Source organism: Eptatretus burgeri, chromosome 9 (assembly GCF_056783735.1).
Source record: "Eptatretus burgeri isolate ZD-2024b chromosome 9, Ebu_testis_v1, whole genome shotgun sequence".
Lineage (NCBI taxonomy): Eukaryota > Metazoa > Chordata > Myxini > Myxiniformes > Myxinidae > Eptatretus > Eptatretus burgeri.
The window spans coordinates 1,526,840-1,550,823 of record NC_140969.1 but is presented as its reverse complement, the minus strand read 5'-3'; the positions used below and the strand labels follow the sequence as shown (position 1 = coordinate 1,550,823).

Genomic DNA, 23,984 nt, shown 5'->3' with positions numbered 1-23,984 from the left:
CCATTGAGAGATAAAGCCAAACATATATATATATATATATATATATATATATATATATATATATATATATATATATATATATATATATATATATATATATATATATATATATATATATATATATATTTATTCACAATATTAAAAAAGTTGTGGAGGGATTTGGACAAAACGAGGTAGATGAGTTGGTTAGGTGAAAAGAACAAGCCGCTTAGATTTTGTTGAAGGTCTGAATCCAGATCCGACCTAACAGTGAGCTACAAAACATAAACGGTTCAACCTGGTGGAGGTATGTGCTCTCCCCAATGCCGCTCTAGTTCTTCCATGTTATTCATTTCATGCTGATCGATCAACAGACACAAAAAGGGAGGCAGAATGACGAGCGAGAGAAGGCTGCAGCTGGAGACGGTACTGCAGAAGAGGGTGAAGATGAGTGTGAAGAAGGGGATACGAGTGAAGAGTGGGGTGATTCAACCCTGGAAAACTGCTGGCTGCTTGCGAGGTTTCTTCCAAACGCTGCTTCTTGCCAAAGCCACTTCATCACCGTCATCTCTGGTAAGCTTGGACGGCATTTTAAGTTTTAATTTTGATTGATATTTATTTATGGCTCATAAACGATAAAGATGAGTTTCATGGAATTCTCCACCAACAGCATGGTAACCGGTACGGTACGATGTTGGACACTCATTACAAAAACCTGTTAGGTCTCCAATCTCGTGAATCATTGAATGTTAAAACTTAAAAATTGAAGAAAAGGCTCAAATTTTTGTCAGAATGCTGTATGTTGTTCTTAAAGTGCTAACTTAATGAGCAAAGTTTTTAAATATTGAACATTTCCTTTGAACACCTTCGTTGAAGGACAGACACTTCATGGGAAAACACCTGAAAAGATCATGACATCATCATGTACAGCTCACGCACAAACTCTGCAGACATTTTGTTGGATCAGCGATGAAATTGCTTGCGATCCATGTTCACTTCATCACTATAACCAAGTCATATGGCATAGGGATGGCAGGATGGCCTAGATGTACATACCCTCACCTCTAAGCTGGTTTGAATTCCGACGCAGCTATAAACTGCCATCCCGGTACTTCACAGGCAGGGTGATTCTTCAAGATGTGAGCCGTCCCTCGGATGGACGTTAAACCGGGCGTCCTGTCCACCAACATCGGTTGGTTGACGTTAAAGATCCCGCTTTGTCCTTTGTAAAGAGTCTGCGAGCTATCACCGACACCCTGAACAAATTACAAATTCCTGCCCCGACTGCTGTTGGGAAGGCAAAGGCAAACCACCCAGTGTAACCCTTGCCAAGAATGCTTCGGTAGCACCGACGCACTGTAACAGAGGACAGTACATCAGCATCAGGAGAATGACGTGTCATCACGTGATGTCAGGTAGCAACATCGATTTAACGAGCACTGCGCTGCGTCACACACACGTAACTGTGTTGATCTTTTTTGTCAAAGCTAATTTATTGGTTGCAATTGGAAAAGTGACCGGATACACGATCAGTAACGGGCTTAACAGGCAGGAAAACAACGTGCAGGAGTTTCGAGTCATAAATCCACCAATTTCCACGGGTGAACGAAAAAAAGTACTATCAAAATGGTGAACAAGTCTGACACGACCTCGAGAGCTAGACACGCGGCTCTGAAGCCTCGGAAGGAAAGGCGTGAAGCAGAGTAGACATGTCCAGAAGCTTCCTGCAATCCATAGCAAACACAAAGTGTGGGCGTCAGGAATCGAACTCACGAACGAGCTGAGATTGTACAATTGTTTTGTTTTCCTAATCTTGACATATCTGCCTGTAATATAGAATGGCGTACTTCAAAGTTGACCTGGGCTTTCATTTACACAAGGATTAAAAGTAGTTGAATGCTGATTAGCCTTGAGTTGTACAGGTAGTGACGTTGTTGTTCGTCAAAGTATTTTGGATAAAACCATGACTGCGGCTAACATCGTTACGTGTGCCGTGGAGGAGAAGTGTATCATTTGGTTTCTCACGAAGGAGAGCGTCAAACCGGCTTAAATTCACAGGAGATCGTCTGCACGGTTTGTGGATGCATGCCGTTCACCTGGTGGCCGTCAAGTCGTGCCGTGACTTCAAAATGGCCATGAGTTGGTGAACGATCTTGAGCATTCTCACATGTAACAAACTGCACTCGCTCGAGTAAACATTAAACGGTGAACGGATCATTCTGGCGAATCACCTGATCACTTTCGTTGCAATTTCAGAAGAATTAGATTGTGATGTTATTGTTGAAAGTGCAGAAACAATCATTCATTCTCACTCCAAGTTCAATGAAATGATGAATGGACCTCACGTTTATTCAAAAGGAAACTCGGTTGGCCATTTTAGCAGTGCTCTAAAGATAGGTCTTACGTAATCCCCCCCCACCCCCCCCCCCAGCATTTAACAGGTATGAGGATCATTCCATGTCAAATCATCAAAGAACCTGCCGTCATCTCTCAGATTTTTGTAAAACTTTGGGAACCAATTGGGACCCATGAAAAACGGCAAGAACTCAAATATTTTTGCTAACAGCCTCTTAATTAATGATACAGACTAACGAACTTTGGACTAATTAGCACGATGTCGCAAATTCAAATGGCCATATCCCTAAAAGTATAACACCTCGAGAGCTGGTTTTGGTGTCATTTTAAAGGTATTTTCATGCCCTATGAATTTGTATGGGCAACATTTTCCTACCTCCAACCACAAAAAAGTTATCACAAAATAAAAACTTCGATCGTGAATCCCCAAAAAATGTATCCTTCAAATTTCCTCAAATTCATCCCAGAGGTACCTTATGATGTCAAGAAGCTTCCACATAAGTTTTGTGATGGGCACTCAAATAGTTTCTGAGATATGTGCAATAATGTACATTACGTATGGCATATAGGTTCGAAAATCAGCATTTGTAATGTATTATACAATCATTCTAACCTAGCCATGACAGGGAACACAGGGAACGACCATCAATTGCTTTGAAGTATCATATACTTTCATTTTCAACTGGGCTTGAGGGGAAGAAACAAGTGCTGCTGTTGCTGCATTGAAGAGGAAATTGAAAGCCTAAGTCAGGTTAGTGAACACTGTGTACTTGAACTCACTTATTGATTGTATAATACATTACAAATGCTGATTTTCGAACCTATATGCCATACGTACATGTACATTATTGCTCATATCTCAGAAACTATTGGAGTGCCCATCACAAAACTTATGTGGAAGCTTCTTGACATTATAAGGTACCTCTGGGATGAATTTGAGGAAATTTGAAGGATACATTTTTTGGGGATTCACGATCGAAGTTTATATTTTGTGATAACTTTTTTGTGGTTGGAGGTAGGAAAATGTTGCCCAGACAAATTCGTAGGGCATGAAAATGAAAATACCTTTAAAATGACACCAAAACCAGCTCTCTAGGTGTTATACTTTTAGAGATATGGCCATTTGAATTTGCGACGTCGTGCTCATTAGTCCAAAGTTCGTTAGTCTGTATCTCACTAATTAAGAGGCTGTTAGCAAAAATATTTGAGTATTTGCCGTTTTTCATGGGTCCCAATTGGTTCCCAAAGTTTTACAAAAATCTGAGAGATGACGGCAGGTTCTTTGATGATTTGACATGGAATGACCCATGAGTAGGATCTTTGTGGAGATGATTTTTGTGAAAGCTTTGACATTCAGATTCAATATCTGATGCAGAGATGGAAGACCGATCCTTTCGCTCAAGTGCAGCTTGCAGTCCCTACCGGTCGACCAGAGTGCATTTCCAGACGCTCTGATGTTTTGGTAGTGCTCTATCAACAGCTGGAGAGATTTTGATTTTTACGAGAACGTGACCACTGGGGGCCAAGTTGAGTGGAGAAGGAACAGTTGAAGTTGGATGGAATGTTGGCAGTTTCAGGTGACGATGTTCCGTTATCAGATGTGGGATGTGAAGTTAACAGATTGAACGGATTCATGGAATCGCTGGATATTCTCCTGCCAACGCCCAACCTCATAGAATGGTCTCCGCAGATCTCCACCGGTGATTGAAATCTCCATCGATTGTCTCCTCAAATTCCTTTGACTCTGCCCTCTCATCCAGACTCCTCAACACAATGGCCATGCTGTTAATGGGTGGAAATTCTTCCCTTGAACGATGACATTTTTCATGGAAGTTTGACGTGTTGTGTTTTTTGACGACCTGTTTTTGTGGAACCTTAACACGTTTGACCTGTTAAAGTTATTTAATTAGCACCATTGTTTGACTCAACCGCGTGCTTCATTTCCACAGCCTACATCATGGCGTCTTATCACAGCACACGCGAGGACAGGAAGCCTGCTTCGACCCCCATCCATAACTCTCCCAGCTCCAGAAACAAGCACATCACTCAAACGGAGAGTTTACCTGGTCGGACAAATTTTCTTCCCCTTTACATCGGCCTCCTTAATCTTAACCATGCTAACTCTGAAGGTTTTGCATCTCCAAAATGGCCTGGCTTGTCTCTGCAGGTTCCGTGGCCTTCCGCCAGCAGTACGTGGAAGGAGAACTGACGAGCACCATGTTCAGCCTCGCACAGAAAATTCAGCGGAAGATGATGGGAGGAAGGCAAGACGAGGAGTCATTTGGAACGTCACATGACCTCTTTCCTGTACTTCCGGGATCCCACCTTGCTTTCAGCAACCCTGTGTTGGAGTTTGTCAAAGTTGTTTGCCAGGTAAATGGGATTTCTTTTTCTTTTTCTTTTCCTTCGTACCATATGTTGATTTCAGGCTCTTGGAGGGCTTTGTGTACTTTTCACATTCAGGGCAGGGACATGATGGTCATCGGTGTACTTTACATCATTTTAACGAGGATAATGGTGTCAACGTCAACGTGGGACCAACGGCGGAAAACTTCCGAAAAAAGCTTTTTTCCACAAATTTAAAATCTTTATTTTATTTCAATTCAGTTGTTGTGTATACTTGAACACTGTGGAACACAAATCACCTTCTTGACACTTTCAAAACCCTTCCGTTTAGCAGGACTTAGAGGAGCAGAGTAACTATGAGAAACACTCTGTGAATCAGCCTTCCCACCACCATGCCCTGAGGGCAGAGTAACTATGGGAATCAGCTTTCACACCACCATGCCCTGAGGGCAGGGTAACTATGAGAATCAGCTTTCACACCACCATGCCCTGAGGGCAGAGTAACTATGGGAATCAGCTTTCACACCACCATGCCCTGAGGGCAGGGTAACTATGAGAATCAGCCTTCCCACCACCATGCCCTAAGGGCAAAGTAACTGAGAATCGGCCTTCTCACCACCATGCCCTGAGGGCAGAGTAACTATGAGAAACACTCTGTGAATCAGCCTTCCCACCACCATGCCCTGAGGGCAGAGCAACTATGAGAATCAGCTTTCACACCACCATGCCCTGAGGGCAGGGTAACTATGAGAATCAGCCTTCCCACCACCATGCCCTAAGGGCAGAGTAACTGAGAATTGGCCTTCTCACCACCATGCCCTGAGGGCAGAGTAACTATGAAAAACACTCTGTGAATCAGCCTTCCCACCACCATGCCCTGAGGGCAGAGCAACTATGAGAATCAGCTTTCACACCACCATGCCCTGAGGGCAGGGTAACTTTGAGAATCAGCCTTTCCACCACCATGCCCTGAGGGCAGAGTAACTGAGAATCAGCTTTCACACTACCATGCCCTGAGGGCAGAGTAACTGAGAATCAGCCTTCACACCACCATGCCCCGAGGGCAGAGTAACTATGAGAATCAGCTTTCACACCACCATGCCCTGAGGGCAGAGTAACTGAGAATCAGCCTTCACACCACCATGCCCTGAGGGCAGAGTAACTTTGACAATCAGCCTTCGCACCACCATGCCCTGAGGGCAGAGTAACTGAGAATCAGCTTTCACACTACCATGCCCTGAGGGCAGAGTAACTGAGAATCAGCCTTCACACCACCATGCCCCGAGGGCAGAGTAACTATGAGAATCAGCTTTCACACCACCATGCCCTGAGGGCAGAGTAACTATGACAATCAGCCTTCACACCACCATGCCCCGAAGGCAGTGTAACTATGAGGAACACTGGGAGAATTGGCTTTCACACCATCACACCCTGAGGGCAGAGTAACTCGATGAGAATCAGCATTCATGCCCTGAGGGCAGAATAACCGTGTAAGATTCTGCTTTCTGACAAATATAGCTGTGCATAGCGATGTGTGGTTTGTGGTTACCATCATTCCTGTTATGCAAGGTTCACGAACAAAACAAACGTAGATCGTGCTCGTAAACGCAAAGCAAGAGTTTAAAATTCCCTTGCCATGTCCTTTTTCTCAAGACTGTGCGGGGTCAGGTGATCTATGAACCCTCTCGTTTTTTTTATTTTGTCTCTTTCTCACTTCTGCCTCATCTTTGAAGTCGAAGTTTGTTTTGAAGTTGTTTTTTTTTAATTTCCATGTTCCTTGACTGCTTCTCTACCACTGCAGGTGCTGGCACTCGATGGTAGTGTGGCCAATGAGGTGGAGCGATTGCGGCGCTCTCTACTGCGCCTCATTGACGTGGGCGAGTTCTCAGACGTAGCCCAGTTCCGAGACCCTTGTCGCTCACTACTCTTGCCAGAGGTCATCTGTGCGAACTGCAACTTCTGTCGAGATCTTGATCTATGCCGTGACGCCACAGGACAGGCATGTTTGGAATGGGTTATTTTTTGGAGAAGGAAGGATGTGTTGCATTGCGATGATGAATCGATTGATCATGTTTTACGAACGTTTGCTGAAAAGCGGCAAAAAAGTTTTTAAGGAATATTTAGTATCACCACCCAGTGTATGCTGCAGAGAGAAACCGAGGACCTGTTCAAAAACATTCACAATGCTCGATTTTTCTCTCTCCTCGATATTTGAGTTTGGTACTTTGTGCGTTTTGGATGAAACGGTCTGGAATGAATCGTCTCACTAAATGTTGTTACGGCCCAAGGTTCAAGGTATGGCATGAGGAGAAGCACTCAAGTTCCTCCCGAACATCCGGTCCTGAGGCCACCAGCACACGGATCATTCCGTGACGTGGCAGGTTGTTGACCAATCACGAACGGCAATTGGTACCGCCAATCCTGGCAGGCTTATCACTACTTCACGTATGGGTGACAGCATCAAGGGGGGCTATTGCCCTCAGCACCAACTCTGATTACTGCCAAGCGATAGTGAGTGTACGCTGGCTAACAAGAGCAAATCACATGGGGTATAACTTTCCTGCTAACAACACGTGCGGACGATGCTATACCAATGGAGGAAAAAATGTGACGAACTGAGTACATTGCAATAGCAAGCAATTTATTTGCAGAAAGGGTGCGGGAAAGTATGTGGTTCAAGCGATGGGTCGAATACAGTGAAAATTCATACAGCAGGGATAAGCAAGGATCAAGGATTGGTGAGGTGTGTCAAAAGAGACAGTCATATACAAAAGAAGACACAGGGCAAAGCTATTCCAATCTAATTTCTTCGACAGCCATACCTTCACATCAACACAACAGGCGCCACCAGAAACATTCCGAGGAAGGGTAGATTAGCTCAAGGTGATTGCAAGCAATCTGTTTTATCTGTTGAACAATCTGTTGCAACCTTCTGTTTTACCAAGCGGGGTTGAGGAACCTGCGCCACCCAATCGCTGAGGAAGGGGAAAAGCGGAGGAATACTGAGGGAGTCTAAGGTGCGTATCTGTGGGGCCGCCCTGAAGGGGACGACCGTTTGGGACCTGTTTGAGTAATTGCTGGTTCCTTCTTTATGATTATGCTTCCACAGCAAATGAGATGGGCCAAAGAAGAGAAAGATGGGCCAAAGAATCGGTTTGGCACCCGGATCTCTCGCTCGCCCTGCGCTCTGCTCCGCAAACTCCATTTCCCTCGCTCCGACCCATGAGCCTCGCTCCACAGTTCCATTCCACCTCTCGCCACCAAGCCAATTTGAATCGAGCTCTCCGATCTGTCCTCCTTTTCGTGTGTGAAATGAAGCGCTTATGTAATCTTTTAGTGAGGGAGGAGTCAAAAGGGGATCAAAACGGGTTGTTGGGTTTTTCTGACATCCCCATTGGTATACGCACTATTATCCTAGCGCCGGCTCCACCCACGCATGGGCACAGCTGTGAAGATGCCGCCATTCGGCTCCAGGCTTCTTCACATGACTGCGCTCCATACTTAACATGTCGCTGGGGTATCTGGCTGCACTCTCAGGGTGCGAACGTGCGCCAGACACCCAAAAGGGATCATAATTGAGTGGAGTGCTCAGGTTATGCTGACGATGTTGAATGATGCTTCGCACACACTTGTTCCTCGAGTTGGATGCTTGAACATCCAGATCATAGGTTCGTTGCGGAAATTGTTCCGTGTTACTCCAGAAGGTGGTGGTGGGTGTCTGTAGTGACTATGGTTGAGGCGATGGTAGCTGCGGCGTAGTGGTAAGTTGTGTCATGGTGGTTCATTATGGTTGTTCGTTGTGATTGAGGTGCCAATGGCGAATGTACAACTAGCTTGGGTAATGTTACAATGGTGTGGTGATTATAATAAAGGTATTTTGAGGTGGTATGATCATTGCAGCGTTGGTGACTACAGTAAAGTACAGTTAAGGTTGTAGTGATATACCCGTTGAATAATGGCGCACGATTGAAATGGGATTACGGAACACGACTGCAAATTAACGGCGTGCTATGAATGGCATGATTGTTTGCGTGTAAGAGAGAGCTTCGTGTGCAGGATTAAGATGGGAAAAGAATGGGGGAAATCTACTTGATCCCACACAACGCATGTTGGCCCATACACCCATTAGTGATTCGACATTAGACAGGGAAGGGATACCTGGAACGAATACAAACGAAATAACTCTCCCGGGAACCGCTATGCGTTGTGTGCCATTGTCTTTAGGGGAGGGTGGGATGACCGTTTCTCAGAACCGTAAGTATATCATTGGAGGGCGTGAAGATGAATCTCTGATGTCCTTTTCTGGATTTGTGCTCAAGATGCTTGTTGGTGAAAATATTCATTTCACTCGTCCTTTGCTCAAGTTCACGTTGGTGGTAAAGATGTCGCCAAAGCATTGCATTTAAGGTTTCACTCCATTTGTTTTCTTCTGATGTGTTTGTTTATTTAGATGTATTTTTATATTCACACATCTTCAGCAAGGCAGCTGCTGGAGAGAAGGCCTAAATCGGGTTTACTAGTTTATTATTAATAAAAACAAGCACCGTGTTTTCCACGTGCACTTTACTGAGGTTGACAAGCGTGTTGTCATCCCATGCAGACCGAGGGCGCACGGTGGCTTTGCTCACATTGTGAAACACCTTATGAAAACGACTCCATCGAGGCTCGGCTCATCGAGGTGCTGCAGAAGAAAGCCATTGGCTACACCATGCAGGACCTGGTACAGTGTAACTGGCACATCAACTTCACATTGACAACGGTGAAGCACTCTTTTCCTCACGAGAGCTTCACCGCACAATAGTATCTCAGGCTGATCTGCACATCTCAGCTTGCAATAAAAAAAAAACATGTACATGAAAAGGAAAGGTTGAGGGTGAGATAGAGGGGGTAGGGTTGATGGTCGTCATGGGAAAAGAATATTTCGGGAGAAAATAGGAAGGACCAGGATCCTGGGAAGTGCTAATCTTGAATCGCGTGAAGCTAAGTCTTGGTAAACCTAAGTTGTGTATATCTGTGTCTGAAGATGGAGAAGCAAACGCAAAGAGACTGATGAGAAATACAAATACATTCATACCTGTTATCATGCTGTGGACGTGTTCCATTGGTTTCTCTTCTCAACAACCCGGGGCCCGTTGTACTGCAGTACCTTTTAAACTTTCATCTCTCCATCTAATTTTCCATCTCGCTCTCGTTCCTCCAAGATCTTCTCAAGGTGGCTAATTTGTAATTTATTCCCGTCAATTGGTTCTCTAATCTTGATACGTCTCCACCCCATGCCACTTCAGTTTTTGAAGGTGACCAATATATCATTGGACGTGGTTTTCTCTCTGATCCACTGGCTTCTCTTGTCTCCGTTTTGTTACGTTGAGACGGTATCTTTCACTGACCGTTTGCGTGGTGATCCATTTTGCTCCATCTTTGCACAAGACCACGTATCATTGCATCGACCATCGTTGGTATAGAGCGTTGATTGGAAACTTTATCAGACATCAAGGCGGTTTCCTTTAGACCACGTATCAATCACTGCATCGACCATCGTTGGTGTCGAGCGTTGATTGGAAACTTTATCAGACATCAAGGCGGTTTCCTTTAGACCACGTATCATTGCATCGACCATCGTTGGTATCGAGCATTGATTGGAAACTTTCTTTATCAGACATCAAGGCGGTTTCCTTTAGACCATGTATCATTGCATCGACCATCGTTGGTATAGAGCGTTGATTGGAAACTTTATCAGACATCAAGGCGGTTTCCTTTAGACCACGTATCAATCACTGCATCGACCATCGTTGGTATCTGGTATCGGGCGTTGATTGGAAACTTTCTTTATCAGACATCAAGGCGGTTTCCTTTTAATGACATTGTTATCGATTTTCAAAATCGTGTTTGTCTTGCTCAGGTTCGTCTCTTCATTTCATCAAAGTGATCTTTATCCATTTCTTAGTCTTGGCCGGAATAGAAATCCCTCCTGGTTTGTTGAATTTTTCAATTAAATTTCTTGCTTTTTAATTTTGTTTTTGCATTGCAGTTCAACATTATTTTTGTGTTTTGTTTATTTGTTTGTTTTCGTTGCATAATGATGACTTTCCTAATTGAGCTATTCCATTACTTTCGATTCTTCAGCATAAATTGAAATTCAAACAATATCTTTGACTCGTAGTTGGTTTAGTCAATCGATATGAACACTTATTCCTTTATACCTCAATGTTGGTCGTTGAACACTCCTCAGCATGCGGTGAACTGTCTCGGTGAGATCATATTGCCTCATCTCACTCCCTTTTCGATCTCACTATTGCCAGTCCTTTGGTGCAGTTTTAAGGCCGCTGTTGTTGTAGCTCAGAATTCAAAATTTTTCCAAACAACGTTTCAGCTGAAGTCCTGATATCTCATTAATGGTTTCCTGATACATTTTATTAAAATGACTTTTGGAGGTTGAATTCTGTGCCCATCCCCAACTGGCCCAGAGGATATTAAGAGTCATTTGTAAACCAAACCAGGCAGAGCAATCGGATGACCCCCTTCCAAAGCATCATTGATGAGACATTTGGGACCAACTATCCAGTGTTGATACCGAGTTCAGTTTCCAGAGGTACAAATCTAAATCCTTTGTGTTACTGTGTTCAGCTAAGTTTGAACCCGCAGCATCTGGTTGCAAGTTTAGTGCACTAACCACGATACCACAATTGAATATCATAGTTATTTATCTATGCAAATGTAAAATGACTGTAACAAACAATGCTTTGTATTTGGTTACTTTGACTTGTTCTATAGTCCACGAGCTTAAACAAAATCCTAGTTCAATACAATGCCGAGATAAAGTCGATGCCCTCTTTCAAAATTTTCACCTTTTGTTGCCTGATAACCTGGAATTAAATTTCATGAAATCAGATTTTTTTTTTCAGAACACCTTTATTTACACACTATAACCCACAACTTGCAAGTGAAAAACAAATTCTACAAATTTCAAAAAATTAATTAAAAATACAAAACTATAATATCTTGGTTGGATAAGTGTCCACCCCCCTGAGTTAATACTTGGTGGAATCACCTTTGACAGCAATTACAGCTGTGAGTCTGTTGTGATAGGTCTCCACCAACTTTGCACACCTTGATTGGGGAATATTTCCCCATTCTTCTGAACAAAACTGTTCAAGCTCAGTGAAGTTGTGTGGGGAGCGTTGATGGACAGCAATCTTCAAATCATGCCACAGATTTTTGATTGGATTTAGGTCGGGGCTCTGACTGGGCCACTTAAAGCCATTTATCTTTTTGTTCCTTAGCCACTCCAGTGTAGCTTTGGATGTGTGCTTCGGATCATTGCCATACTAAAAGGTGAACTTCCATCCAAATTTCAGCTTTTTTGCAGAGGGCAACAGGTTTTCCTCTCGGATATTTCTGTATTTTTCTCCATCCATTTTCCCTTCTATGCTGACAAGTGCCCCAGTCCCTGTTGATGAGAAACATCCCCTAAACATGATGCTGTCTGGACCACCATGCTTCACAGTCGGGATGGTGTTCTTTGGGTGATATGCTGTGTTGGGTTTCTGCCAAACGCAACATTTTTGCATTTAGGCCAAAAAGTTCCATCTTTGTTTCATCACACCACAAACCTTGTTGCCACATTCCTTCAGAATCCCTGGAGTGGGTATTGGCATACCTCAAGTGAGACTTGAGGTGTGCATTTTTGAGTAATGGCTTCCTTGTTGCCACCCTACCGTACAGGCCAGACTTGTGGAGTGCTTAGGATATTGTTGTCACATGCACACAATGACCAGTCATTCGCGTAAAGGCCTGGAGCTCTTTCAAAATTGCCATTGGCCTCTTGGTGGCCTCTCTGATCAATGTCCTCTTTGCGTCTTTTGAAAGCTCCTTGGGGCTCATGGTTGAGTCTTTGCTGTGAAATGCACTACCCAGCAGTTGAAACCTTCAGGATCAGCAGATTTTATTCTGAAATAATCAGAATCACTGCAACTTAACACATGTGGAGGCGAATTAACTTGGTTTGTGATGTTGAAGGTGATTGGTTACACCTGAACTAATTTACAATTGCTAGTATTAGGGGGTGAACACTGATCCAACCAAGATATTCTAGTTTTGTATTTTTAATTAATTTTCTGAAATTTGTGGAATTTGTTTTTCACTTGGAAGTTGTGGGTTATGATGTGTAAGTAAAGGTTGAAAAAGTCTGATTTAATGTAATTTAATTCCAGGTAATAAGGTAACAAAAGGTGAACATTTTGAAAGGGGGTATAGACTTTATATAGGCAGTGTAAATGGTATAGAACATGTTACATCTTGTTACCTCCATCACCGAAGGTGAAGGAGGTCATGTTTTCACCCCTTTCTGTTTGTTTGTCTTTGTTTGTTTGTTTGTTTGTTTGTTTGTCTGTCTGTGTACAGGACATCTCAAAAAGTTGTGGACAGATCCGGATGAAATTTTGTGGACAGTTTGGGTGTGTAACACGGACGAACTGATTCGATTTTGGTGAAGATCCGAATCCGGATCCGACTAATATAATTTTTTTGAGTGATTCTTCACCATTGAGAGAGAGTGCCAAAAACAATACAGTACATAGCACAATATCTCCAAAAGTCGTGGATGGATTCGGCCAAAACTTGGTGGACACGTTGGGTGTGTGACAAGGAAGAATTGATTCAATTTTGGTGAAGAACCAAATCCGGATCCGGATCTGATAGTTTTTTTTAGTGATTCTTCACCATTGAGAGACAGGACGAACCCGATATATAGCGCGATATCTCAAAAGGTTGTGGACGGATTCGGTTGAAACTTGGTGTACAAGTTGGGTGTGTGACCACGACTAATTGTTTCGATTTTGGTGAAGATCCGAATCTGAATACGTGACATTTTCACAAAAGCGGGTCAGGTAACGGTACAGAACAAACTCAAAAATCAACTTTCTTTGATATTCTCGAAATAGTGCTTGAACCCCTTATAAGGCCGAGAAAAATGTTCAAATGATGTCAACAATGCAGGATCACCGTAAGGCCTCTGCACTGACTGGGCAATATATGCTTGATAAAAATTATCGGACAGTCTTTACCGTTACCTGACCCGCTTTTGTGAAAATGTCCCATATGAGAATTTTTTTTTATTTTAAAGTGACTCCTCACCATTGAGAGAAAAACGATATATAGCACGATATTTCAAAAATGTATTTGGCCCGATATGTTTAAAAAATTATTAACCCCGATATGTTCTCGTGGATTCGGCATTGCGTGGCGGAGGTATGCACTCCACCGAGTGCCCTTCTAGTTTTATACATTTACAGTATAGTGTACTCGTTTGTGTTTGTGACCTTTTTATTACTCGGTGTGAGTGTGCCTCCAACTGTACTTGGAATGTAATGAAGGAAAGGGAGATGCACAATGGCAGACAGACGATGCAATTTTATACATCCCAGTATTTTGTGTTTTGTACTCAGGTTTGCAGCAAGTGTGGAGGAGTGAAAGAAGCTAACATGCCGTATCATTGCCCCTGTGCTGGAGACTTCCAACTTTCTCTGTCTGCTGAGGTGTGTGTGGTTGTTAGCAACATGGCCTGCAATTCACTATTACACTGCATTCAGTTGTTTATGACGTCATTTGTTGCATCAGTCTCAGTGATGAAAATAATGATCGAATCCTTCGACACACAAAAAACTACTCCCAGTCCGAAAACTTAACAAAGGAAATGGGAATTGCCAATACCAAGAGCATATTAATGTGAAAGGTATGGACGAAGTTTATGACTCTGGAAGCACAACAATTACCTTTGCTGGATCCACACCTGTGAGTGCTCAGTTGCGTAGCTTGGTTGTGTGAGGCCTAATGGCTAGTATGTGGATGTTCATGTAATCATTGATGAGCAATTGCGCAAACTCGTTGCTTGCAATAGTAGTCCAGTCAATCTACGGTTTAACCTCAAACAAATTGTAAAATAATTTATTCTTACTGCAACAAATACAGAAATATGATTAAAGAAACATGTAAAATGTGGAAAAATCGACTTGGTGGAAAATTGTTCCTTGAGATGTAAAAATATTGAGTGAAACATAAGATATACCTCATAGTGTGTGCTCGTCCTGTACAGTCCGTCGTACAAACCAAGGGAGAGAAATCTTCAGACTGACGGCGTTCCGTCGCCAATTTTCTGCTGAGCAAAACGATGATCTCTCCCTCTATATCGAGTGCAGCCTGTGGCTGCTGGTTGCATCATTGGTTGGGACGCGGCTATGCTGCTGATGCAGTGTCCCCCTTACCAGTACACTGGTGCTCATTTTGCCGACCTCGGAAGGATGATGGGCTGAGTCAACCTCCTGATGTATTTAATTCAGCGGCCAACAGGGCTTGAACTCAGGACCCTAGGATCCCAAGCCACCACCCTAACCACTAAGCCAACACCAGGCTCATAAACTATGATATAATCAACACATTTACACTAATGACGTGGATTCCACATGGAGATGGTTTTTGTTGGGTGCATCGGACACGTAATGAGAGTGTCAGGCCTGAATGAAAGAACTTGCTCGTGTACGTGCCAATCACTGTTCCTCACACGCTAAGTGGAAAAGTTTTGGCAAGAGCCGTTAGGGGGTCATTTCCTTATTGATGCTTCACTTCATGTCATCCTAGTAGCAAGAGCGTTCAGTCGATGCCGACCGTTGAGAACAGATGATCAAAATGAGGGGCATGTTGACCGAGTTGTGGTGATTGATTTTGTGCAACAGTTACATTCATATCAGAGCACACCAGTTACTAGTTACTGAGCAGGTATTGATGAGAAATTTTAAAACATCAGGATGACTTGCCCTTGGCCGAGGAATAAGTGAGTCTCAGGATGCACAGTGGCTGCTATCAATGCCAGCTTGTTTTTATACGACGAATGTTTGGTGATTTCGTCTGTAACCTGTGGATAACAAGGTAAATTTTAGTGCTGGCTGATGAAAATAAATTTTTAATGATGGTCAGAAATGATTCGTTTTCGGATCCTGATTATGAAAGGCAGCGGCGATTCATCTTTTAACCTCGTTTATCCAGGTGTGTGTGTGTGTGTGTGTGTGTGTGTGTGTGTGTGTGTGTGTGTGTGTGTTTGTGTGTGGGCGTGTCTGTGTGTCTGTGTGTGTGTGTGTGTGTGTGTGTGTGTGTGTGTGTGTGTGTGTGTGTGTGTGTGTGTGTCCGTCCCCGTCTGGGCCGTAACTTTTTTTTACCATTTCAGCTTTTATCAAATTTTCAGCAAAGCTTTATAATGAGAATATGGAGAAGAGAAATTAATACATTTGTTAAAATAATTTTCCTTTTTACTATTATGACGATTATTGTTATTCTTTGGCCTTTTTTGCTCTTTTTTTTTTGGACTTTTTTTTTTCTCAGCAACCACTTGTCTGATTGACACAAAATTTTCAGGGTAAGAGTGACCCCTTCCCCCCCCTCCCCCCCCTGCATCCAATGGAGAATATTTTAACGATAATTGTGATGTCATAGGTCACATGGCATCGCAGCCATCTTGTATTAAATGCAGAAAATGAAACGTATCTCTGAAACCACTGATCGGAAAAATGTGAAACTTGGCACATCACGTTCTACTCCCAATGGGGAATAAGGGATTATAAGGTTGACGTCATCGGTGAAGTGGTCGAGCAGCGATAAATGTTTTAATCAAAATTCTTGTTTACCATTTCAGAATAAGTGTTTATGTCCAGGTGGTAACTTTTTTTTATCATTTGAGCTTTTGTCATCAAATTTTCAACAAACCTTGATTGTGAGATTGAAGAGAACACTGAATAAAATGTACAATTATTTTTAAACTGTCATTTCCATCAAGTTTAGTTTGAGTACAAAGTGGGCACGGATGTGCTTTGCATTTTCAGATGCTTTCTTGTTGAAATTTTAATTCATGACTTCCTGACTTACTCCATGTGCACGGTGCACTATTTTTAAGGATAAATTTCAAATTGTTCCACCAAGTGTATTTATCTACATTTTTGGTATATTATTCAACAAGATTTAAACTATTCATTACAATTAAAATAATTTATTTTGCACTTTGAGGTGTGGCCTTTTTAGTGGTAGATTGGTTGGACTATAGATGCAGGCTCTGTTTTCAAGTTATGGGCTGAGCAATTTGTAACATGTACACCACTGGTCAAAACTTTTAGAACACCCCCATTTTTCGAGTTTTTACTGAAATTTAAGCAGTTCAAGTCCAGTGAATAACCTGAAGTGGTACAAAGCTAAGTGGTAAACTGCCAGAGGTTAAAAAAGAAAGTTTAAGTTACCAAAAACTGAAAAATAATGTAAATTTCAGAGTTGTTAAAAAAGGCTCTTTTCAGGGAACAAGTAATGGGTTAGCAACTGCAGCTGTTCTGCAGCAATGAAAGTAAATTAAGCCTTGAAAGTTGATGCAAACAATTCCTCCAGGTGTCCCAACTTTTGTTGATTAGTTACAACCCCTCTGTCTCAATAAAAGCAGTGTTGGAACAACAGACTGTGTTGCTTCACCCTCTGAAGCATTATTTGGACAATATTGCACTGCAGGAAGTAATATATTGCTATCATAATGGCAAGAAAAAGACAATTAACAAAGGAAGACAGACAGACCATTATAAGACAGACCAGACCAGACTTTCCTTTGGAGAAATTGCAAAGTAAGCCAAGGTGTCAGTGAGTACAGTTTCCTGCACCATCAAAAGGCACTTGGAAACTGGAGGAAACTCTGACAGGAAGAGGTCTGGCAGACCCAAAGCCACAACACAATCAGAAGATAAGTTTCTGGGAGTCAACAGCTTGTGTGATAGGTGGCTTACATAACAGCAGTTTCAAACACAGCTTAACACTGGTCGAAGTAAGGAAGTCTCAGTTTCAACTGTGAAGAGAAGACTTCGAGCTGCAGGTTTGGCAGGTCGAGTGGCAGTAAGAGCCATTGCGAAGATGGCAAAATAAGAAAAAGAGACTTTCTGGGCCATGAAACACCGTCAGTGGACTACGGAAAACTGGAAGAAGGTCTTATGGACCGAGGAATCAAAATTTGAAATCTTCGGTTCATCACGCAGGGTTTTTGTACGCTGTCGAGTGGGCGAAAGGATGGTTCCTCAGTGTGTGACACCAACTGTCAAACATGGAGGAGGAAGCGTGATGATCTGGGGCCTTTTGCTGGATCCAGTCTGCGACTTGCACAGGGTGACTAGCACCCTGAATCAAAAGGGCGACTACAGCATTTTACAGCGCCATGCAGTACCCTCTTGTCTACGCCTCGTTGGTCAGGGGTTCATCCTGCAGCAAGATAACTACCCAAAACATACCTCCAGGCTATGTCAGAACTACCTTAGAAGAAAACAACAAGACGGTGGGCTTCAAATCATGGAATGGCCAGCACAGTCTCCAGACTTAAACCCCATCGAGCTGGTTTGGGATGAACTGGACAGAAGGGTGAAAGCAAAGCAACCTACAAGTGCAACACATGTGTGGGAACTTCTGCAACAGTGTTGGGAAGAACTTTCCGAACAATATTTGATTTCCATTGCAGAAATAATGCCACAAGAATGTTCGGCTGTTATATCTGCAAAAGGTGGCTACTTTCATGAGTCAAAACTTTAGATTAAATTTTGTTCAACAAAACGATTCCATGATTTCTTTTTTATCTGCAATTGTTTATTTATTCTCTGCTTTAATTTCAGAGTACATTGAAACATTAAACTGCTTAAATTTCAGTAAAAACTTGGGAAATGGGGGTGTTCTAAAACTTTTGACCAGTGGTGTATTTTATCGTTTGCAAACTACGATTGGTTATTACAATCCTGACATTGTTGTATAACTTCCTGCAGTAAAGAGGCAGAAAACTTACACAAACATTGACTGTGAAACAAACTTGGAAGAGTCAACATTGACCACCAAACGTTTCACAAGAGAAAGATTTGAATTGTTGGTGATGGGTTATTGTTAAAATAAATAACATGTGATGGTTTATTGGTAAAATAAATAACGTGTGATGGTTTATTTTTAAAATAAATAACATGTGATGGTTTATTGTTAAAATAAATAGCGTGTGATGGTTTATTGTTAAAATAAATAGCGTGTGATGGTTTATTTTTAAAATAAATAACGTGTGATGGTTTATTGTTAAAATAAATAACGTGTGATGGTTTATTTTTAAAATAAATAACATGTGATGGTTTATTGTTAAAATAAATAACATGTGATGGTTTATTGTTAAAATAAATAGCGTGTGATGGTTTATTTTTAAAATAAATAACGTGTGATGGTTTATTGTTAAAATAAATAACGTGTGATGGTTTATTTTTAAAATAAATAACGTGTGATGGTTTATTGTTAAAATAAATAATGTGTGATGGTTTATTGTTAAAATAAATAGCGTGTGATGGTTTATTTTTAAAATAAATAACGTGTGATGGTTTATTGTTAAAATAAATAACGTGTGATGGTTTATTTTTAAAATAAATAACGTGTGATAGTTTATTGTTAAAATAAATAATGTGTGATGGTTTATTGTTAAAATAAATAACGTGTGATGGTTTATTGTTAAAATACATCAGGTGGTATGGTTTATTTTTAAAATAAATAACATGTGATGGTTTATTGTTAAAATAAATAATGTGTGATGGTTTATTGTTAAAATAAATAGCGTGTGATGGTTTATTTTTAAAATAAATAACATGTGATGGTTTATTGTTAAAATAAATAGCGTGTGATGGTTTATTGTTAAAATAAATAGCGTGTGATGGTTTATTTTTAAAATAAATAACGTGTGATGGTTTATTGTTAAAATAAATAACGTGTGATGGTTTATTTTTAAAATAAATAACATGTGATGGTTTATTGTTAAAATAAATAACATGTGATGGTTTATTGTTAAAATAAATAGCGTGTGATGGTTTATTTTTAAAATAAATAACGTGTGATGGTTTATTGTTAAAATAAATAACGTGTGATGGTTTATTTTTAAAATAAATAACGTGTGATGGTTTATTGTTAAAATAAATAATGTGTGATGGTTTATTGTTAAAATAAATAGCGTGTGATGGTTTATTTTTAAAATAAATAACGTGTGATGGTTTATTGTTAAAATAAATAACGTGTGATGGTTTATTTTTAAAATAAATAACGTGTGATGGTTTATTGTTAAAATAAATAATGTGTGATGGTTTATTGTTAAAATAAATAACGTGTGATGGTTTATTGTTAAAATACATCAGGTGGTATGGTTTATTGTTAAAATAAATAACATGTGATGGTTTATTGTTAAAATAAATAACGTGTGATTGTTTATTGTTAAAATAAATAGCGTGTGATGGTTTATTGTTAAAATAAATAGCGTGCGATGGTTTATTGTTAAAATAAATAACATGTGATGGTTTATTGTTAAAGAGCCTGGTGTTGGCGCAGTGGTTAGGGCAGCGGCTTGGAATCCAAAGGTCCTGAGTTCAAGCCCCGTTGGGCCACTGAATAAATACACCAGGGGTTGACTCATCCTGTCATCCTTCCGAGGTCGGCGAAATGAGTACCAGTGTACTGGGCCGGTGTATACCCCGGTTAAAATAGGTGTACCATATCCCTGTGTCGTAAGAGGCGACCAGGGTTGCGTCAGGAAGGGCATCCGGCGTAAAACATGTGCCAAATCACTATGCGGATCATACGGATGATCCGCTGTGGCGACCCCGAAAGGGAGCAGCCGAAAGAAGAAGAAGAAGAAGAGGAGGAGGTTTATTGTTAAAATAAATAACGTGTGATTGTTTATTGTTAAAATAAATAACGTGTGATGGTTTATTGTTAACTTATATAACATGTGATGGTTTATTGTTCAAAAAAAAAAAAACGTGTGATGGTTTCTTGTTAAAATACATCAGGTGTGATGGTTTATTGTTAAAATACATCAGCAGGCCCCCCTAACAAAAGGACGCCAACGTTGTCAGGCGGAATGAAAACCAGTCATTCTTGTTACAAAAACAGCTAAAATTGATGAAAAAGCGGCCGAAATTGAAACCAACACAGTAATTACGGTCGCAATAGCAGATATAATGGAAACCAACACGTTTCTTCTACACACAAGAACGGTCGTGACTGAAACAAGAACGGTTAATCCCGAAATAGACCGGTGGGGAATGGAAGCAACATTGGTTATTTCCGTCACGAAACGGTGGAGACCGAAGCGAAAGCGATTCATTCCGGTTTCCATAACGTGGAAAACATGGCGGCTTGAAAAGTTCTTGAAGTTATGGTAAGTTAACTTTAAGGTAGTCTGCCTTGAATATATCATGTCTGTTAATGAAAACCCGTTTGTGGCACGGGATATTATACAAGCAGTGATAAAGGCGCCCTCTTGACTTAATCTGTTGCTGACATTTCGTGTAATTCGTGCCCCCGTGCTGCAGCGATCAGTGACGATTGATTGTTGATATTTGCAAGAGATAAAATTTGATACTAATAATAAATTGCAAATTCCAATAAAATAACAAAGTTAATATGAAGTAAAGACTGTAAAAAGATCCCATACACGATCCCCTATGTTGAACTGGGCATGCACAACTAGCGATCCTTCACTCGGGGGCTCGAAATACAGGCAAACCAAACATTATCGTCACAACAAAATTAGGTTTAATAAATTGTTAAAACTACATCAGGTACTACCCACTATATATTATCTATATTACATTTATGTTCGAGGCACAAGCACTAAAAATTTACAAACCGTAACAGGTCGTGCTACTGCATCCGCCATCTTGTTCGCACTCCAGTAACTGGAATGAACGGCTTTTGTTTCGGTCTCGGACGTTTTGCGACGGAAATAACCAATCTTGCTTCCATTCCCCACTAATCTATTTCGGGATCGTCCGTCACGACCGTTCTTGTGCGTAGAATAAACGTGTTGGTTTCATTTATATCTGCTATTGCGACCGTAATTACTGTGTTGGTTTCAATTTCGGCCGCTTTTTCATAAATTTTAGCTGTTTTTGTAACAAGAATGACGGGTTTTCATTCCGTCTGACAACGTTGGCGTCCGTTTGTTAGGGGGGCCTGATCAGGTGTGATGGTTTATTGTTAAAATACATCACGTGTGATGGTTTATTGTTGAAATGCATCACGTGTGATGGTTTTGTTGAAATACATCACGTGTGATTGTTTATTGTTGAAATACATCATGTGTGATGGTTTATTGTTAAAATAAATAGCGTGTGATGGTTTATTGTTAAAATACATCAAATGTGATGGTTTGTTGTTAAAATACTTCAGGTGTGATAGTTTATTGTTAAAATAAATAACATGTGATGGTTTATTGTTAAAATAAATAACGTGTGATGGTTTATTGTTAAAATACATCAGGTGTGATGGGTTATTGTTAAAATAAATAACATGTGATGGTTTATTGGTAAAATAAATAACGTGTGATGGTTTATTGTTAAAATAAATAATATGTCTTGGTTTATTGTTAAAATCAATACTGTGTGATGGTTTATTCTTAAAATATATAACATGTGATGGTTTATTGTTGAGCTGAATCACAGGTGATGGTTTATTTTTATAATCCATCACAGGTGATGGTTGCATTTTAAAATCAATCTCAAGTGACGGTTTATTTTTCAAATCAATCACAGGTGATGGTTTATTTTTAAAATGAATCACAGGTGATAGTTTATTTTTAAAATCAACACAGGTCACTGATTTTAAAAATAAACCATCACCTGTGATTCATTTTGAAAATAAACAATCACAGGTGACGGTTTATTTTTTTTAATCAATCATAGGTGACGGTTTTATTTTTTAAATCAATCACAGGTGACGGTTTATTTTTTAAATCAATCAATAAATAAATAAAATGACTCAGCCTGTCATCGTTCCGAGGTCGGCGAAATGAGTGCCAGTGTACTGGTCCCGGTGTATACCCCGGTTAGAATAGGTGTACCATATCCCTGTGTGTCGTAAGAGGCGACCAGGGTTGGCGTCAGGAAGGGCATCCGGCCATAAAACATTGCCTCAAGAAAAAGCCAAACCCCTGCACAGCAGGGAAAAATGGCTGTAAAAACGGTCATTTTTTTATTTTATAGGTGATGGTTTATTTTTAAAATCAATCACAGATGATTGTTTATTTTTTAAATCAATCACTGGTGATGGTTTATTTTTTAAATCAATCACAGGTGATGGCTTATTTTTAAAATCAATCACAAGTGAGGGTTTGTTTTTTAAATTCATCACAGGTGACAGTTTATTTTTTTAAACTCAATCACAGGTGACTTTATTTTTTAAATGAATCACAGGTGATGGTTTATTTTTAAAATCAACCACAGGTGACTGATTTAAAAAATAATCCTTCACCTGTGATTCATTTTAAAAATAAACAATCACAGGTGACGGTTTATTTTTTCAGACCCCAATAACCCCAATAATCCCAATAAATCACAGGTGATGTTTTATTGTTAAAATCAATCACAGGTGATGGTTTATTCTTAAAATCAATCACAGGTGATGGTTTATTGTGATGACAAGTTGGTGTTTTCCCATTGTGCCTGCTAGGGATTCCTGGAGCAGTTGCAGGTGTTCTCGAGAGTGGCTGAGCTTCATGCAATGCCATTCCTGCTCGAAATGTCCCAGTGGTACATGTCTGCCGTCAACTGAGACATCTTTGTTATTTGTTTTTGGTGAATGTAAGATTGTACTCTTCATTGTATAATGTATTTATTTTGAGCAATTTGATGGCAAATAAATAAATAAATCATGAGGATGGGATTGCAAGAGAAAAGGTCATTTTGTGACTGCCTGTTACAGGTACTTTTTAAAGAAATTTTCACTCCCTTTGGCTCTGGTGTATTTCATTCATTTCCCAGATTGAGTACCCTGGTGCATTTAAATCATTTCCCAGTTTGAGTGCTCTGGTTTATTAAATTCATTTCCCAGTTTGAGTCAGTCTTGTCACGTGTGGGAGTATGTGCCAGAGCAGCGTGATGCTGTGTCCACTTTCCACCGGTACTCCAGGGGCCTCGATATGGCCATCCCCATCTACTTGAGATGCTGATCAACCCCGAGGCACGTTGTCGGCCCATTGGCCTCCTCCAATCACGAGGCTCCTTCGCTGAGGTCAATCTGGTGAGCTGGATCAGCGTCAGGAAAACGAGCCACATGTCCATACAGCTGCAGCTGACGCTCACGGACTATGCAGGTAACAAATCTCATTTGAGTCTTTCTCAGCAACCACTCGTTGGACACAAAGTCTGACCAGCGAGAGCCAAGGATTTTCCGAAGAGACCCAGAACGAAAGGAATTAAATCTCCGTCTCAGGTCCCTGTCAGAGTCCAAGT

The 23,984-nt window shown here is 40.8% G+C and overlaps 1 protein-coding gene across 2 annotated transcripts in view; it reads left to right on the top strand.

The window, feature by feature from the left end:
* POLE (DNA polymerase epsilon, catalytic subunit) overlaps positions 1 to 23,407 on the top strand; it is a 153,857-nt gene extending 130,450 nt beyond the window's left edge. Inside the window, exons 43-49 of one of the 2 annotated variants that reach the window (XM_085893868.1) lie at positions 354 to 552; positions 4,284 to 4,400; positions 4,502 to 4,707; positions 6,482 to 6,679; positions 9,281 to 9,400; positions 14,124 to 14,213; positions 23,203 to 23,407. In XM_085893868.1, the coding sequence (XP_085749994.1) occupies positions 354 to 552; positions 4,284 to 4,400; positions 4,502 to 4,707; positions 6,482 to 6,679; positions 9,281 to 9,400; positions 14,124 to 14,213; positions 23,203 to 23,304 (1,032 nt within the window). In that variant the 3' untranslated portion in view covers positions 23,305 to 23,407. Of the gene's footprint in view, positions 1 to 353; positions 553 to 4,283; positions 4,401 to 4,501; positions 4,708 to 6,481; positions 6,680 to 9,280; positions 9,401 to 14,123; positions 14,214 to 23,202 lie in introns of those variants that run through there. The other variant, XR_015061403.1, reaches the window with a different exon arrangement.
* Positions 23,408 to 23,984: the final 577 nt, after the last annotated feature.